Raw genomic sequence first — 19,639 nt, forward strand, 5'->3', positions numbered from 1 at the left:
TTTTTAAGAGTCTTTACTAAGGGACCTTACTGAGTGGCTTCTGAGAATCTAGAAAGCCATGCAGTATGGCCAAATGATTCCCAAACATTTGGTGTCTCCCTGTGCATCATGCTTATCTACGTGATCGTTGGTTTGTGCCACAGAGCTCAGATCTGCTCCACACAGACAACGGAGCTAATGTTATCGTTGAACTGGGATATTCCTCCTAAGACCATTTTCCAAACTGACATCTTCTTTGTAATCTTCAAGCCTCCTGATACTGATGTATTATAAACCAAGACTATGCATATTGGATTTGAAAGTTCAGTTGTTTACCACTGAATTTCTGGAGTGGATGCCATCTGATCTTGGCAAATCGTGACTGTGTTTTGGGAAATAAGTGGTCTTTTTCTTCTGCCACTACTTTCCTATAACTGCTTCTGTGGGGGCTTTTAACTTTGTGAGGGGCACAGCCAAAACTTTTTTTTCCTGAAGCGCGAATCCTCTGAGATGGCTTTTTGTGAACACAGCAAAAGTTTTTTCAGTTTGCTAGCTTGGCTTCAGTTGAGAAAGAGATTGGGAATAGAGAAAGTAAGCAAACTGAGAAGGTACTTGAGCTTCTAGACTGTCTTACATGTAAGTTAGGGTTAGAAGAGATGTACAATTTATTAAAGAAAATTTATTGGTAAATGTGTGAAATACTCTGCTCTGGCATAGGTGGCCATTACTAACCAACACTATCAAAGGACTGCTTTATGTGGAGTTCAGCACCTCTAAGCAGGTTTTATTATTTCAAGGTTTTATTTCATATGTTAAACTCTCTCTGTGATCAGATGGTGATCCACATTTGAGAAGTCTGGAAGGAAAACATTCCTAAGAGTGGTTGGTGGTCATTTTAGTTGTATTTTTGGAGACCGTTGTATTAGAGCAGCACTTTCTTGCCGTCCTTCAACATATGTTGAAGGTAGCTTTTGTAATGGGTATAATAGCTATGGAGGCACTATCTTCACTGTTTGTATGAAGACTTATCTGCTGAACACAGAACTAGAGTTTATTTTGGATGAAACATATTTTTAATATCCAAAGTCAAGCTGTTCTTTATGTGTTGCAGTGCTTTGAGATAAAAATTATTATAAATTTTTACACGGTTTTTGAAGCATTTTAAAATGTCTTTTGTTTGGAAAATCTACTCAACAGAGTAAATATAAAAAAGCTAAGTTAAGGTAAATAAATCAGGGAAACCAAAGTTTGCTCTGAAAGGAATGCCTTCTATTTATTTCCATGGAAACTACAGCAGATAAAAAAAAGAGTACAACAGCACTGTTTGATACAGCAAATTCTCACGTACGAAGTAGTATTTTTCAGCACAGTCTCTGCAATTAGTTGTGTGTGATGAACAAGAGCCTGCATGTCACTCTTGTGAAAAATGTGCACCAGTGGAGGTGCCTCCTTGTTGCCATTGCTGAAACACACCGTGCATCCTACACTATGCTCACATCTGTTTGGTATCCATAAACACTCAGCAAGCATCAATAAAGTCACTGGGTGCCATTTTTTCCATGTGGAGGAATTCAGTGACACACCTTCATCCTCACTTCCATGTCAGACACCATTCTGTCAGACTGCCCCCTGCTGCCACCTGTCACAGAGCAACAACCTGTAGCAGGGTACTGGTGGGGGAAGGTTCAATTTCTACTGCCATCCCTCCAACATCTGCTGAGATTGCGGGATGACATCATAAAGTAGGAGGCATTACTTTTGGAGCAGCCCTCGTATTAAGAAAGCCTCAACATTTAAGTTGCTGTTATCACTACATTAAAACAAATGGTGATATCTGAACAAATGGAGCTTAGGTTCTTATTTGTCATCCCTATCACAAAGCTTATCAGTGATGTAACAGGGAAAGGAAGTTTGAGAGACCAAGGAGGGTAACAGGGCACCAGGAGGTGAAACTTGAATTTTGGCATCATTTCTGCAGCGTTGGTTGAAGAAAATGTATGTATATTCCTGTTAACATTTTTGCAGATTTCCAGTATTTCTTCTAGTAGAAGTTTTTAAGCGATTTGATGATAATTCTTATAAAATGCTGCAGTGGTATTCCAGTAAAGTGAAGTAACTTCACGGTATTGATGGCAACAGTTCCGTTTTAACTTAGTTAATGTAGTCTGCTGGTAATCTTGAAAAGAGAGTATTCAGAAAGTTAAATTTTTTGCATTTTAATCTCTTAGATATGCTGAGAATAAAAGGATGTAACACCTTGCAGTGAGAAAAGAGCTTGATGTCATTTATCAAGACTGTATGGAGGGGTGAATTAGGAAACTAAAAGGCAAGCTTGCTTCTGCTGCAAACAATATTTGTTTCTGCTCCTGCTGCACAGCCTCACCTGCTAGAACAGCAATTAGTAGCAGCATTGTTTTCTCACTTTGTACAGATACAGATCATTGTGGAATTGTATCTTAGCAGATCTCATACTATGTAGAAAGGACTCCAGTAGGCAGACTTCCCACTGAGGCAAAATCTACAGATCAGAAAATCTTGAGACAAACAGCTCCAAATGAGATGCTTGTTTCAGGAAATTACAGTGGATAATCAGGATGCGTTCTCACCTTAAGATCATCTACTGCTACCCTGCAAAGGAGACAGCTATTTTACCAAAGAAATTTGGAGTGGGCTGGAAGGATTATTGCAGTGGAACCGCATGGAGATAAAATAAACCTAAAAAGGACCTTTTTGTTGGTTGATTTTTTTCATCCAGCATTGTTTTGTATTCAACTCACAGTTAACATTTTTTGTCTTTATTTGCTAGCGGTGTCTCATTTATGTCGTATCAAAGTTGACACAACTATTCTTGTGATCCTAAATATGAAATTAATTTCTCATCCATATGGTAATTCAGCATCTGGTACTGCTGAGCTTCTGCGGTCCTGATTCTTAGTGACTTTTATATAAGTCATGTGCATGACTTGTTAGGCTTATGTTTAAGGACATCAAGTAATATTTGTTCATAGTGCTCCTGCCAAGAGACATGCAGACAAGAAGTATCCACTGCATTTACAACCTAAATGAAGTAATTCAAGCAGAAATAAAGCATTTGGACAGTTGAAGCAAGTTTTATTGATAACCCCTATTGATGCTGTTCGCTATATTCAGAAATGATTTGAAAAAAGTGGAAAATGCTGTGGTGACAAACTGCTAAAGATAGAGTTGTTCCAGGTAATGGAGAAAAGAGGGCCGGCTATTACGAACTGCAGGAAGATCTCATTCTAAAGGATGAACAACCACTAAAATGTTAGCTAAAACTTACTGTTGAGAAATGCCCAGTCATGCAAGGAATGTTGTCCTTTTATGTACGTGGTGATGGACACCAAGTTTTGTGTTACTGCTTGGGGTAAAAGTTTGTTAGACATCCTTAATTCCTACCTCTGTGGCAGAGGTTTAGCTGTGGTAGCCTCTGATTGTATTTCTGTCCTGGCTGGCAGCCCATGCTTCACCTCAGGGGCTTGCTCATATAGGCTGATTCTGCCACTTCAGAATATGTGGGCTAGTTAATAAAGGAAATTACTTCAATTGCCATCTTTATAGATGTTTGCATAAATAAGAACACACAGAAAGCTGTAATAACACAGAACAGGCTTGGTACAGAAAATGGTGGTGATGGGCACCAGACTGCAGCACAAGAGGAATGTACAATTTTTATTTTTATAAGAGATGAAAACGTATGGACGTCTTCTACTCTGCACTGGTGAGACCTCACTGGGAGTACTGCGTCCAGATGTGGAGTACTCAGTACAAGAGAAATGCGGATGTTAGAATGCATCCAGAGGAGGGCCACAAAAATGAGCCAAGGGATGGAACACCTTACAAGGACGGGCTGTGCAGAGCTGGGGCTGTGCAGCCTGGAGAAGAGAAGGCTCTGGGGAGAGCTGAGAGTGGCCCATCAGTATCTACAAAGTGGCTATAAGAAAGAAGGGGGCAGACACTTCAGCAGGATGTGTTGTGGCAGGACAAGGGGAAGTGGTTTCAAATTGGAAGAGGGTAGATTTTTATTGGATTTTTTTATTTTTTTATTTTTTATTTTATTTTATTTTATTTTATTTTATTTTTTTGCAGTCACAGTGGTGAGGCTCAGGCTGCCCACAGAGGGGGTGCATGCCCCATCCCCGCATTCACCCAAGATCAGGCTGGATGGGGCTCTGAGCTCCTCACAGAATTGGAATTGTCCCTGTTCGTTGCAGGGGAGTTGGACCAGATGGTCCTTAAGGGTCCCTCCCAGCTCAAAAATTGATTTTGTGATCCTGCCCAGATCAGCTACCTGCAGTGATGATGGCTGTGTACATGCAAGCACACATGCATGTTAGAAAGCTATTCAGGAGGTGTTTGTCCCATGTGTTTTTTTCTCTTGTCCCAGATATTGTGATGGTAGTGGACAGGCAAAAAGCAGCTTCCTGTCTAGAGGGTACAGAGCAGGGCTGGCAGGAATCAGCGAAGTGTTGGGGGAGTTTGTGTCTGTGTTGCAGCTGAAACAAAGTATTTGTTGTAAATGTTTTGATGGATACTCAGTACTGCTGACAGTTACCACTTGCTAAAGTGTGTTCAGGGATAATATGGGCCTGTGTAGCTATGAAAAGATGATGCCATCACGTAAGTGTTACATACTTCTTTACAAACTTCATACAAGTCTGGGTTTTCTGATTGTTATTTTTCTGTGTGAGACACCAAGAAACCATTGGGATTTTGGTGTGCAGTAAGTTTTTAGTTAGCCACTTTAAAAAGCTCTATTTTAAATTCTGTTGCTTATCAAGCAGTTATTTTCTCATTTCTCCTTAAGAGCATTACAGACCAAAGTTAACCAAACTGAAGTATTTAATTACTTACTTTTTACATTTTTTTTTAACTACACATGTGAACATGCAGAAGTCATGGGCAGTATCTGCAGCTTTTGGGGCTTAGACTTGCCAGCTGATTTGTGCACTGTTTGCAGTCTGAGAAGATTGCTATGCTCAGATTGCTATGCTGCATTTTTAATTCAACGTTCAGCTTCTGAGTGCTTCATACAGAAGCCATAAGTGCACTGGGAATAATGTTTACCAACTTCCAATAGCACATACATATATGTTTTAAAATACTGCATGAAGAATTGATTTATAAATTATGTTAGCATTGTATTCTGTGGCTGTAACAGCATGGTAATTCCATTTGCCTTATTGAAGAGGACCACTGTATCAAATACATGCTAAAAAAAAAAAAAAAAAGGACTGAGACTTCGTGTGTTGCCATGTTGGCGACTTTAAGATGATGCATGAATTTAAGATGTATGATGTTTTCCTTAATGTACCAGGAGAGGAAAGTTGGTTAAAACACTGCCTGGTCTAGGGATATTTAAGGACTAAGAGATCTTGGTATCATCCCCAGTCATTTCAAGCTACAGAAACAGGGACAGAAAGAGAGAAATATCTTGGAGGTATTTAAAGTTAAGAAGAGTAATTCAATAGATCATCACTCAGTAAAACCTTACTAGGTCCATTACTTGGAGAAGCAGTGAAAGATCTGGCCTGTTAACGTATCAAACAAGATCTTGATAAGCAATGCACAGCTTGTGCTCATATTTTGGATTTTACCAGTTACTCAGATAATCTTAGGTTCATTAAAAAAAAAAAAAAAAAAGAAAGCAGACAATTTGGCTTAATATTTTACCATTTAAGTGAGAGTGATGAGGTGCTGGAACAGCTGCCCAGAGAGGTTGTGGATGCCCCATCCCTGGAGGTGTTCAAGGCCAGGTTGGATGGGGCCCTGAGCAGCCTGGTCTAGAATTAAATGGGGAGGTTGGTGGCCCTGCTTGTGGCAGGGGGGTTGGAGATTCATGATCCTTGAAGTCCCTTCCAACCCTGGCCATTCTGTGATATCAGCAAGTACTAGAAAACAAATGACAAGTTGTAAATAACTTTGATTCATCAGTGTTAATGTAACTACTAAGTCACTGAGTCAAGGAGCACAGTAGGAATTTTCTCCGTCAGAAAAGCTGTTGTCAGGAATTACATGGTGTTTCTGTTGGCTGGGCTTGTCCTCCTCAAATGTGGCTCTCTGCGTATTAAAGTTGTGTGGTATTGCTGTGGATTTTTTATTATTGCAAGAGAGACTCTGTTTATTATTGCCTTGAGGATAGCATCTGTAACACATGCGTGGACATCATCAGTTTATATGGGAAAAGCAATGTGGCTCCAGCTGCGTTGCTGGCTGCAAGCCCCGAGGAACTGCAATTGCTTCAGTGCAGGTTGTGTTCTTCTAAGACTAGCAGGTGAGGAAAGTGCCTTATCTCCAGTTACCTAAGGACAGGAGTGCTCCAGCTGCAGCAGAGACCTCTTAAGAGCCACAGAAATAAAATCCAGATAACTCATACATCTTTTACTCACCTTTGTGGCCTGAAAGAGGGTGGATTGCAGAATGTTTGTGTGTCCAGTAAGAGCACTGCATTATCTCTTGCATGCACAACAAAGCAGATTCCATCTGTGTTTAACTGCAAGGTGGTGTGACATTGGTTTGAAGCAGATTATAAATTGCGTTCCTGTCCATTTGTCTCTTTTTCTGGATCCAGCTGAAGATTATGTGAGAGCTCACGAAGGGCACCCTGATGTTGTACTGAGAAACTAAGAGATATTGCATTTCCTCATTGAAGTTACAAAGTCTAGAAAACTAAGAAAGATGAAAGAGATTAAAAGCATCACCCTTCATGCTGAGTAACAAAATTAAATTCCTCTGTTTCTGACTGGAAGGAGCTATGCTGCCTCAGGAATGTACAATTCACACTGATGTGAATAACCTGTATTATGGATCAGCCATAATAGATTTTCTGTAAGTCTCACTCAAATGTAAATGAGCTGCATTATTTCTCTTTCTTTACAGAAAATACTGTACCAGTAGTTCAGTCACAACCAAGAGGAATGGTAACTCAGATGCATTTACTTTTCTCATTCAGTTTAAGGCTGATTGTGAGACTGTGTAATCAACTTGAAAAGGGCGATTCTTTCTCCTTTGACACAAACTAACTTGCATCTTGCTTCTTCCTGCAAAGCAAAAATGCATTGTCTGAAACTTTTGGTCTGTTGAAAATCCTTTCATTTGCAGATTAACTGCAAAGGTATTTTGGTTCCCACTTTTAATTAGTTTAAATAATTTAGATATTCACAGTTGATCAGGCTAGGGGTCACATGAATGACCACTAGCCACGTGTCTGGCAACAAAGAAGCTTTGACATCAGTCTGATAGAGAATCTACTTGAAAACCCAGACGGCTGGAGACATCCAATGAATAGGTGAAATTGTTGCCTTTCTGCTTTTATAGTCTATTATTATTAGCACGGCTTATCCTATGAAGCAGTGCTTCTGACAAGTTCTTCACACTACCAGACAAAGTATTGTTGGGAATACCAATAGTCTCACACAGAAAAAAAGGTTGACTCATCCAGCTGGTGATGGCAATCTCTGGTTGTAGAACACTCCTTCCAAGGAAGCAACCTTCATCTAGGAGATGTTCTCCCTTTAGAGGCTAACCCTTAAATAAGCCCAGGGGAGACTGAGACCCTGGGTTCGCACCTTCCTGTCACCTTGGAAGCACGTGTAAATTGTTTGCACCCGTGCTTTTGGCCAGCCGTACTCCTTCACCAGGTGCTCCGTCATCAGTTCAGGCTGTGACCTAATGGTTCCTCTATGCCCACTTATGGGCCTTCTAGCAATAGGGGGTGGTGGTTGGTAAAGCCAGAGTAGCCAACTGCTTGTACTGAGCAAGTGTTCTGCTGCAGAGCTGGAAGAGTATCTGCAATTGGAAGGGCTCAACAGCTGCATAGATGTATCTTTTTTTTAGGAAGAGAAAGCTACTCATCCCCATCCTAGAAATGACAGAGCAGGGGAGGGAGATTTAGCTTCTAGCATACTGTCTTTGTTTTGAATATTGAAGTGTAACACTGAGGACTTGACCCCTTTTTTGTGGGAGGCCTCATAGAAGTTCTGATGGGTCAGACGTATCCGAAGAATAGATAATGTATGTCAAAGATTATATTCTATTATTACCTAGATTTAATGCATCTTTCTGGTCTTCTTACGACAAAAATTTGTGTCAAGCTATGACAAGACGTAAATATGTGGCATATCATTTTTTTTTAGTTCACTGGTATATTAAAAGCCATTGTAGTAGTGTTCTGTATCATATTAGTCTTTTATGTATTATATGGATAAAATTGACAAAGAATTCTTTCTATGTCATACAGGTCACTAAAATATTTCAGCACTCTGCTAACTACTTTAATGTTATGAAAAATCTCTTTGATTCCTTCACACAGTTTATTTCATTGCTTTCATCTAATGTTACGTTGCAAGATGGGGGATAGTTCAATGTACTGGTGTCTAACTGTAGTAATCATCTTAACATGAGTGTGTGTTTGCTTTTGGGGTGCAACTTATGTATCTGCTTTCTTTGTTTTGACAATACATTCTCAGTATTATTTCCAAGGTAACTGTTAGGTTTTCAATGGCTCTGTCATTGTAGGATTGTTATATACTTCTAGTGATGTTTTTTTCTCAAGCCAGTCATTATTATTTGTGTAGAACATCTAAGATATTCCTGCTATTTCTTTTATAGGTAGAAAGGCAACACAAAGTCACATGCTACATCAGGAGACCAGTGTGTGATGCTTTCCCAGCCCTACTTGCTGATAGACACTTCAGACAGCAGTTTTATTTTCTCGTCCAGACCTTATATGTTTCCTAGTTCTATTGTAGAATAAACAAAATGATTCTTTCAGGTGATACGAAGAAGTAGTGATGAGGAGAAGTTGTTATGCTTGGTACGTCAGCGTGCGGGACACCACTGTCAGACTGCTGTCATAGTGATTCTCATACTGGCGTGGGAGGGGATCCCTCATCTCCTGGCTGATACGCTGTACAAAGAGCTGACGCAGAGCCTCAGAAAATACGGCTGTCCCACGAGCCGCAGATGTGCACTGAATGAAGAGTAAGCTACTGAAATTGTCACCCACTGTCGTGTTGCCCTTCTAGTGTGTGTTGTTCATGTTAACAGCATGGAAATTCAATAGTAGTGCAACTGATAAATGCAGGAAAACTTATTTAAAATTACAAGCCACTAGGTGTCATTTTAGTATAAAACTTAGTTTCTGGCCTTTTCTACAGACCAGGCTCTAAGGACTACTTGTACAATGGAAGCCCAGGGAAAGGATTGGCAGTGAAATTCCCTTCTGTGTTTGTACATTACACATGCAGCCACGGTAAGGAGCTGCTAAAAAGGTGATTCCTGACTTCCACCACACCTGTGAGCCAGGTTGGCCAGTTGTGAGAGGAGGGCGTGCTGCCTTTCCTCCTGCGCGTGAACATTCTGCATCAGACCTTTCAGAGGTCTTTGAGGACCGTCTCCCTCCAGGCAGTGCACCTCTGCCCACCACAGGGAGTCTGGCCAGGAAAACTGCAAATGTGCTTTGTTTTCAATTGTAATAAATAGATGAGAGAAGCACTAGTGATAGTAACTGTCAGCTGTCTTATATTCCTCAGCTGATGTTGCTGTAATTCTACAAAGGTGTAAAATTAAAAGAAATGGTATAATCAAAATCAGGGTTTTCTCTGTGCCTTTTAAGAGAGGAATTTAGTTCAATTGACAAGATGTTGCAGCCTAGGTTCTGGAGTAGAGCTGCCTTTATGCTGACTTTTTCTGTAGCCTTCATTTAACCAGTCTCTAATAGTTGTGCAGTGACCTAAGTCTAATGCTTGTGTTCTTGAATGGCCAGGGTAAGTAGGGCTGTTCTGTTTTAAATATTGGATCAATATGGAGATAATGGTATTGCCTCATGTAACATATTTACTGTATTTATGGGCAACCTTCAGTAGGAGTGGTATTTTTTTGTACTTCTTGTTCTTTGAGAAGTCAAAATCAAAAAAGCATGAAAGTATATTTAGGTAGCTATAACTCAATGTTATGTATTTCCTGAGAGTGGAACTTGTGAGACTCCAGAGAGTTGGAACTGTTTGTAAGGGAAAAAAAGTTCTCTGCACACAAATACCTCATTAACAGAAAATATCTCATTAAACTGTTTGTAAATTCCTGCATTGTTTTGCGATGTATTTAAAAAAGAAAAAGCAAATAGCATTGACCATTAAGAAAGAGGCAAGCTGCATCGACAACTGACTCCTCTTTATCTCCTTTCACAGCCGTACATGTGCATGTCAGGGACTTGATCCAGAAACGTGTGGAGCATCATTCTCATTTGGCTGCTCATGGAGTATGTATTTCAATGGATGTAAATTCGCCAGAAGCAAAAACCCCAGGAAGTTTAGGCTTCTTACTGATGACCCTAAACAAGTAAGATTTATTTTATTGTTTTGTTCTGTTTGCCTCCAAATATTATTCAGATGATTTTAAGGACGAGGAACGGAGTCCACAGATACTGATGCTCTCTCATACATGTCTGCATAGCTTATCACACAGGCATCTGATCAAATGTTTTGGAGCTGTAGCAACCTGATCCTTTTTCTGACATCCAGAATAAACTGGATTTTTCTTGGACAACATGTTTCTGAACTCTTAAGAATTACAATAAAATATGATGCATCCAAGTGATCCTCTAATTGCAGCTTATGAACATTAGTAATGACATAAAGCTCAACACAGAAAATAGGATGATGGATACAATGCAAAGTAATGTACCACTTAAAAGAATTACTTGTCTCATGATGAAGGAATAATGGTGGTGTAAATAGATAACCACAGCCTGATGAACACCGAGCAGAAAGATTCTTCAGGGTATCTCAAAGGTCCCTTTTTTTCTGGCTGTAGATCTATCTAACCTCATTGCCCAGTGGACCTCCTAGATAAAAGAATTAGGTATTTCCTAGCACATCTGACATGCTTGAAGAGGCATGTATTATATAGCAATCTGTTGCCTACTTCTGGGAGAATTTCTTTGTCAGCTCCTGAATTCTACTGCTGCCAGATACAGAGAAGACCTTGCTGGTTGAAGGCTAGGTAGTAGTAGAAGTATTTTGCTATTTATAAGTTTAGTGTACACGTGTAAAGAAATACGGTGTTTTTTGGAAGAGATGTCAGTTCGTTCACTGGAGCTAAATATTCATTGAAAATTTTAACTTTTTTTCGTAAAAGAATTGATTAAGCATCTTTTATGCTTATGTGCATGAATGTAAACCCCTCATTCTCCTCTGAGTTGTGCTGTCCACTTACATCATGAATATTTACAAACTTCATTAGCCAAGAATGCTGATGGGGCTTCTGCACACACCACATGTCTCTCCTTGTTCTTGGTGAATACCTGACTTAAGGCAGTACAAGCTGAAAATATCTCCATTTGTCTCAAATGCCGTAAGGGTAATAAACTTCCATTTTACAGAAAGATGTGTTTATCAGATATTCTTGTTCCCCTTCTCCTTTGTCCCTTTCCATTTTCTATGCTTTAGGTTCTCTCGCTGCTTATTGTTGTGTTTGGAGCATTCTGTGCATGTAGATTTGCAATGCTTTTAATAACAATATCTTGGGGATCAACAAAGTCTTCGTATGTGCTGTCTAATGAAATTTTAGTCTGCATCCAGATCTCCTAAAGGACAGCTCAAATAGATTTCTCTTTGATCAGAATGCACTGCACAAGGCTCCAGGTTCAGCTGGCATTGCTTCCTCTGTGTCCATGAAGTTGCCACCTTGAGCTGCAGAGCTGCATTCAGACATTTGGCTAAGTATAGCAGCATTCTATTCTATTCTAGCATCTAGAAATGGTGCCCCACCAATGGGAGCTGTTTTGCATTGCCTGTTCACTTGGCAGGGAACTGAAAGATTTTTGGAGGTTAATACTTTCTATGACAGTGTATTATCAGTTGGCTGAAAGAGAAGGTTACTTTAACCAGTAGAGGGACATGTTCTAGATGTGTGATCTAGAAGTGCATTCTCTCATTTCCCCTTTTCCACTGAGGTTTTAAAACTCCTTAGCTTCTGCAACAGAAAGCATGAGGGTTGCAGAGCACACAAGGACTCGTGTTTGCCTGTGCGGGCAGCACGTGCACCCTTAGGCTACTGCTATGCAAAAGCCTCAGCTCTGGGTGCCAGTGGTGCCTGGGTGCCTGCTGTGTGTGCAGATTGTCACGATGTCTCAAAGAACTGAAATTACCGGTAAATAATTTTTCTCCTCATTTAGTTTTGTCATTAATTTTCTTAGCAGCTAACTGGATATTGATGATTTTGCAGATGACACAAAGCTAAGAGGTATAGCAAATAGAAGAAAAGTTAGTTTGGTGTCCTGAAGGATTTGGATCATTTGATCATTTGAGGCACTGGATGGAGTGAGATGAGGTTAAGGGTGTAATTTACCTAGGTAAGAATAGTAGTAGATAATTAAGGACGCATTACCTTCAGCACGGCATAGAAGTGTATGTGGTAGCAATCAGTAGTTAATAAACCTCCTATCATGCAAATTAAAAACACAGTATCATTTTGTAATGTGAATCACGTTGAAAAATGTGAAAATAATCTTGTAAACACTTATGTATATAAAATAAATAATATATGATAACAAGTTGTTTTTGTGTAACAAAATAAAAGTAAGCTGTTCTAGACTATATGCTATTACAGTAAGCTGTTATAGGCTGGGTGACCTTTAAATGTCCCTTCCAATTTTGTGGATTCTATGAGTCCATATTTTACCTCTACACAGTATGCAAAACTGAAGCTGGAGGTGTCCCCAAAACCCTGGCAGGAAAACAAAGTAGAGGGAGTATGTCACCCTGGATTCAGCCTGCCACCTTTTCTTTCACAGCTGGTTGGTGTTTTTCCCAGAAAAGCAAGAATTTAGGAATTGTGTTTCTGTAAATAAGAGTTTAAGTGTGACATTGCTATATAACTAGTTCTGTATATATGTGGGCTTCTCCCAAGGAGCTGAATATTACTTTCAGTTCTAGTAGGTGTTTCTATAGCAGAAATTTATCGACAGAAATGAAGGCCTCATGAACAAAACACGTTAAGAAGGTATGGGTTTCCATATCCACACAGAATGTGGTCTAATTTTTCAGTATTTCTCTATTTTCTGTGGAATAGATCTTTCCTTGATAGTCTGTATTTGAGCAGGAAGAAGTGACATGAAAAACAAATTCCTTGCATGTTGGGTTTCTCTACCCTACCACACGTCCTCTGTTGCTATTTTCCTGACTTATAATGATCACTTTGGGTATTTTAGTTGTGCAAGAATAGGCTTGTTTATGTCCAGTGACGAAAGACTGAGGCATAGAAGTCTTACTAATAAAATAAGATAGAGGTGGACATTATTAGCTTTGCTGACTCAGGTCAGACATCTCTAAACTGGATTCTTCTAAATTCTTCTAAAGTAAATTGCAGCTCTCTAAGCATCGTCTTTCCCTGCAGGAGGAACTTCTTGAACATAATTTGCAAACTTTAGCTACTGATGTGGCTCCGGTTTATAAAAAGCTTGCTCCTGAAGCTTTCCAGAACCAGGTAGGTCTGATCTTCAGTCAGTGTAGCTGTACCTTTAAACAGGCAGCGTTGCTGGAAAAGATGAGACTCCAAAGTATGCTAACGGGTAGAAGCAGCAGATCTCCAATGTGATGAATCCCACTGCTTACCTGCAGCTTCACGTGGTTAGTTCTAGAATAAGGTATCTTTTCTGTTTCAGCTTGTGATTAAGTTATGCCCTGAGCTGTGCATTTGTAAAAGTCATACCAATAACACTGTAAAAAAAAATATATATATATATATATATATTTACATATATTTAGAGATGTTTTGATTCTGGCGGAGCTGATTATCTTGTTGACAACAGTAGTAAGTATTGAATGTTTCATGGGAAAATACGTGCTTTCTCACTATTCTTACTGGCTGTATTTATTCAGCCATAAGTGCATATGTGGCTAATGGTGTTCTAAGTCACGCACTTTCAGTCCTAAGTACCTGTAGTTTATTTTATTTTTAGGTGGAAAATGAACACATGGGCCCAGACTGTCGGCTCGGATCCAAGGACGGTAGGCCTTTCTCTGGTGTCACAGCTTGCATAGATTTTTGTGCCCATGCCCATAAGGACACACATAACATGCACAATGGAAGCACTGTGGTATGTACATAGGATTTTTTCTCTTTTGTACTGTTTACCCTTGTGATTACTGCGTGTTCTAAAATGTTGCTTGATTTAGTGGGTACATTTGCACAAAGTTTTTTTAAGGCATTATAAAATGAATAGCACATTGTCGCTTATAAATTCCCATGCTATTTACATCTATTTATTATTAATCTACAGAGGACAAAATTTCATTTTGTTGTAAAGCAAAGCTATGTCAGTGATCTTTCTTTAAAAAATACCGTAATGCTTTGAGGACACCCAAGCCTTTTGGACAGGATTGTCCATGGGACAGATCAGTTATTCAAGTTACTCAGAGTAAAGGCTTGATGTTCAAAGGCAAATAACAATCTCTCCAGGGAGTTGTCTGTAGAAGAGCTTAAGCAAACTGATTATTAATTTACTTCCATCAGCCTGAATACTTTAAAAATTCACTTTTTAGTTGCACTGTGTACTTACCAGACCCCACTGCTAGTAGTTACAAGCCAGAAGATACAAAAGAACAATGTCATGGAGTAGGTGGTGGAGTCAGGTGCCTGTTGTAATCCTTAATATTAAATCTGATTATTTTATTAGGAAAGGAAAATTCACAGGTGTGGGTTATTTCTGTTTTGGTTTGATGTTGATATGTAGCAAATACCTAGCTAGTTTGCTATTGAGAAAATTAATCACTCAATTAAGTGATCTTTTAGAAACTGAGACCATAGTAGTGAAGTGGGACAAGCTCAAAAGGAAGCAAGTGAAATAAAACCAACCATGCCTGTGTAACTATGTGGATTTAGTAGTTAGAATATTAAAAACATTTCCTGATAACTTCTTGTGCATCAGTGGAGGTGACAATCAAGAACAATTTCTCTACCAAAGGGTGCACATACAGAAAGAAGAAATACATCTAAAATCTCTGCCCTTTTAGAAACGGATACAAAAATGGAAATTCAGTTATGATGTTGCTCTGATTCAAAATAGCATTGCATTTAGGCATACACTTAACAGCATTTTTATGTACAGTCAGTGAACTGACTGGAAGAATTCTTCGTGTTAAAGCTCTAGTTGTATGCTGGGTAAATGCCTGTTACTTTGAAGCATGGAAGCAGATCTCAGTATTTACCAGGAATGCCAGTCCTGAGTAGACTACTATTTTTTTTCCTAACACTGAATGTCACTTATCTGCAGGTATTTAATAAGAAACTGCTGAAAGCAGACTTTGCAAAATATTAGTAAGCTGCTGCAAACAAGCTCCCGTGCAAGGGCGGTCACTTCAGAGCTGCTGAAGCATAGTAATTCAGACCTGTTAAAGATCCCAGATTTGAAAATTAGACTTTCTTTTCATGACAAAGTGCATGGCGTAATTTTTAATTAAATGTAATTTGGATATTCCTAAAAATATTATTTTAAGTGCTATGTTGTCTCTTAGTATGAAGACAAAATGGAAACTGAGCTTGCTGCTCGTTCAACAATATTGGATCCCAGAAAGAAAGCAGTTATCCCCTTGGGAGAGTTATAATGTATGGCCAGAAATGCCTGGAGGGATGATTAGATCTGGAGTGGTTTGTGTTGTTCCTTGTTGGTTTTTGTTTGTTTGCTTGGTTTTTTTTTTGATTGTTTGTTTGTTTTTGAGGAATCTATCGGGTACCATTTCATATCTATGACCATGTATTTATCTACAATTTCACCTGCAGATTATGCTTATTGGTATTTCTTTCTGTGGATTGTACTTGCTTTGCTTGCTAGTAATTCCACATCTAAGAGGCATGGAAAATGGTGACCTCTGTAAGGTATCTCATTATATAGGTCAGAACTCAGCCCTGTTTTCTTCAAGTCCTGTCAAACTTCTAAATGTTGCAGAACACTAAAAAAAATTGGTTTAACTGCTGAGAACTGCACCTTGAATTGTGATCTTCATCAGATATCTCACTCATACTAATAGCTATTGTACATTTCCTACTCTCTCTGTTTAGGTTTGTTATCTATTGATTTTAATATACTTGAGACAGTGGGCTATATGTAAACAGGAATGGTTGCAAATGTTAACACTGAATTTACATAACAAAGTCAGGGTGTTTTGGCAAGATAGTGGCGTTCAGAGCAACCTGATGATCTACATGCAGCCTCTATAGTAAGATGTGACTGTGATTCATAGGATGTATAGGCTGTTTTCTATTAGTATATCTAGATATACCGTTACAGTGATGCATATGGAAGCCTAAGGCAAATAAATAATTTTGTTGTTTTGCAGACAAGGTGATAGGGTATTAGGATAGGAAAGAAGGGGACAGACTCTTTAGCAGAGTCTGTTGATCATAGAATCATAGAATCATAGAATCACCAAGGTTGGAAAAGACCTAAAAGATCATCCAGTCCAACCGTTCACCTATTACCAATAGCTCCCACTAAACCATGTCCCTCAACACAACATCCAGTCTTTCCTTGAACACCCCCAGGGTTGGCGACTCCACCACCTCCCTGGGCAGTCCATTCCAGTGCCTGACCACCCTTTCTGAAAAGCAATACTTCCTAATGTCCAGCTTGAATCTCCCCTGCTGTAGCTTGAAACCATTCCCTCTGGTCCTGTCACTAATGACACGAGAGAAGAGGCCGACCCCCAGCTCACTACAACCTCCCTTCAGGAATTGTAGAGAGCAATGAGGTCTCCCCTGAGCCTCCTCTTCTCTAGGCTGAACATTCCCAGCTCCTTCAGCCTCTCCTCATATGGCCTGTGTTCCAGACCCCTCACCAGCTTTGTTGCCCTCCTTTGAACACTCCTTTGAAGTTCCAGGGCCTCAATGTCTTTCCTGCAGTGAGGGGCCCAAAACTGGACACAGTACTCGAGGTGCGGCCTCACCAGAGCTGAATACAGGGGAACAATCACCTCTCTGCTCCTGCTGGCAACACTGTTTCTGATGCAAGCCAGGATGCCATTGGCCTTCTTGGCCACCTGGGCACACTGCTGGCTCATGTTCAGCTGAGCATCAGTCAGTATCCCCAGGTCCGTTTCCTCTACGCAGTCCTCCAGCCACACCGCCCTAAGCCTGTAGCGTCGCCTGGGGTTGTTGTGGCCGAAGTGCAGGACCCGGCATTTGGTCTTGTTGAACCTCATCCAATTGGCTTCAGCCCAGCTCTCCAGCCTGTCCAGATCCCTCTGTATGGCCTCGCTACCCCCAGGCAGATCCACACTTCCAGCCAATTTGGTGTCATCTGCAAATTTACTGAGGGTGCACTCGATGCCCTCATCCAGGTCATCAATAAAGATATTGAAGAGGACAGGCCCCAGCACCGACCCCTGGGGAACACCACTCACGACTGGTCGCCAGCTGGACTTAACTCCATTCACCACCACTCTCTGAGCCCGGCCCTCTAGCCAGCTCCTTTCCCAGCCAAGAGTGTAGGAGATAGGAGTGTAGGAGATAGGACAAGGGGAGATGGTTTCAAACTAAAAGAGGGGTTTCAGACTAAAAGATGTAGATTAAATGAAGATATTATTATTAGATTAAATATATAAGGTAGAAGTTTTTTACAGTAAGAATGAATTGGCACTGGCAAAGGCTGCCCAGAGAGGTGGTGGTGCACCATCCCTGCAGACACCCAAGTTCAAGATTGACGGGGCTCTGAGCTCCTGATGGAGCTGTAGGTGTTCCTGCTCATTGCAGGAGAGTTGGACCAGATGGCCTTCAAGGGTCCCTTCCAACTCTTAATGATTCTAGGATTCTGTGATATGCTGGGCTTTCTTCAATCTGTATCAGATTGTTGATCATCAAAATTAGGATTGTTAATTTTGGCTCATAACCAGATCTGGTAAGCAAATAGGAAAAGTGGTGGTAAGCACATCAAAATTACCATGTGTGATTTTAACAGCTGTCCAATCACCTCGTACATTCCCACCTAATTCCAGCAGCTACTCCAATGACCTACTGAGTCTAAAATAAATCACCATTGCTTATAGGCCACCAGAGGTAATGATGGAGCCATTTGCATCTTAACTGCGACATATTTTGTGTGCACAATGTAGAATGGAGTATTGCACCTTACTGAGGTGACTGCTAGCGTTCTTATGGACGTTTTCTAATTGTTTTCTAATAATGTGCCAATAAACAGAATGAGAATAATTTTTCCTGCTTTTTCACCTTCAAACAAAGTTTACCTACTGTTTTTCTCTTGTATTTCTTTTGTTTGATTTAAAAAATATATATAACTGCACCTTGCAGTTTTAAAATTTGTGCAAAGCACACTTGTCACCTTGCACCTCATTAGTGTTGGTAAGATTGCTTCCCTTTCTTCTTACTCAGACACAAAATCTTCATTTACAAAACCCAAAGTTCCTCTAGACTAAAACAGTTGAAATAAATTCCTCACCGGATGGTGCGTGTAAAATGCTGCCAGCTCTATTACCAGTAGTGATGGCATAAGTGACACGTTTTCATTTCTCCTTTCAGTTGTTGGTGAATCACTTTCACCACAAATATGAAAGGAATACTGCTCAGTGCACCAAAAGTAAAGGAAAAACTGAATATATTGAAATGGTTTAAGTCAGACACAGACATGCAAAACACTGGAGCGAGCTTAATGACCAGCATGGAGTTTACCGTATATTTAAAAGAATATCATATCTAATCAGCTGCTAAGAAGAATTTCCCCTCTCTGTCTCTGCCAGAAAAGCAGAAAAAGCATTCAGAAAAGCATTCCTATGTTATTCCAGGTATAGAAGTTTTGATGATCAGCTGAATTATTTGCATGTGATTTTGAAAAGAAATGATTATTCTTTTTGCTAGCTGTGGAGGAAAAAAATCTTGGAAACGTCTTTTGTAGATACAAGGTAGAGTAATACATTTTAACTTAGAAAAATTGAGGCTACTGCAGGAATTTGACTTGCTGAAAACCTTTCCTGGCTAACAGAATCATAGCCTAAACTGTGCAGAACTGCATTCCAGAAGAAAAGCTAAAGACAAAAATGGGTATTTCTTGTTTGTCTCTGTAGTAGAATGAAAACATGGGGCATTTCTACAGAGATGTAAACTGATACGTTTATCTAAAAGAAGCAAAAGCAATCTCTGCCTATGAATTGAATTTTTGACAAACCATGAAGTCAGTAAATACATCATCTATGACTTTTTGTCATCTTTTAGTGTTGTCCTAAGGGCCATGGATGTTACAATGCAGTGCGAGGATACAGTGTTGCTTATAGACTGTAAATGAGCAACGCATAAATAAAGGCTTTATAGTTGATAATGGATTCTGTGAAATGCAAGTCATGTTTTTAATGGCTTAGCTGCTAAGGATTATAGTCTTAATATTTGTGCAAATCCATGTAAGTCACAGAAATAGGAGGTTTCACAGCAACGAGAACAAAATGGTTAATGAAGGCTTTGCTCAGGGTGTACCATGTATGGCTCTCTCTCACCATGTGGGACCTGGAGAAGGCAGAAAACAGCTGCAATTCTGTGTAGACATTGGTGCCACATGATCCGTAGCAGGGACTGTGAAGGAAGGAAGGAGAAAAGAGAAATCTACGCTTTGTGGGCTGCTACCTTATAACATTTATTA

At 39.9% G+C, this 19,639-nt stretch overlaps 1 protein-coding gene across 1 annotated transcript in view; it reads left to right on the forward strand.

Moving 5' to 3' along the window:
• The window catches only part of TET1 (tet methylcytosine dioxygenase 1), a 58,380-nt gene that overhangs the window by 27,803 nt on the left and 10,938 nt on the right, over nt 1-19,639 (forward strand). The window contains 4 exon segments of the mRNA XM_010714280.3: nt 8,774-8,982; nt 10,188-10,338; nt 13,396-13,485; nt 13,961-14,098. Of these exon segments, the coding sequence (XP_010712582.3) occupies nt 8,774-8,982; nt 10,188-10,338; nt 13,396-13,485; nt 13,961-14,098 (588 nt within the window).

The sequence above is a fragment of the Meleagris gallopavo genome, chromosome 8 (assembly GCF_000146605.3).
Source record: "Meleagris gallopavo isolate NT-WF06-2002-E0010 breed Aviagen turkey brand Nicholas breeding stock chromosome 8, Turkey_5.1, whole genome shotgun sequence".
NCBI lineage: Eukaryota > Metazoa > Chordata > Aves > Galliformes > Phasianidae > Meleagris > Meleagris gallopavo.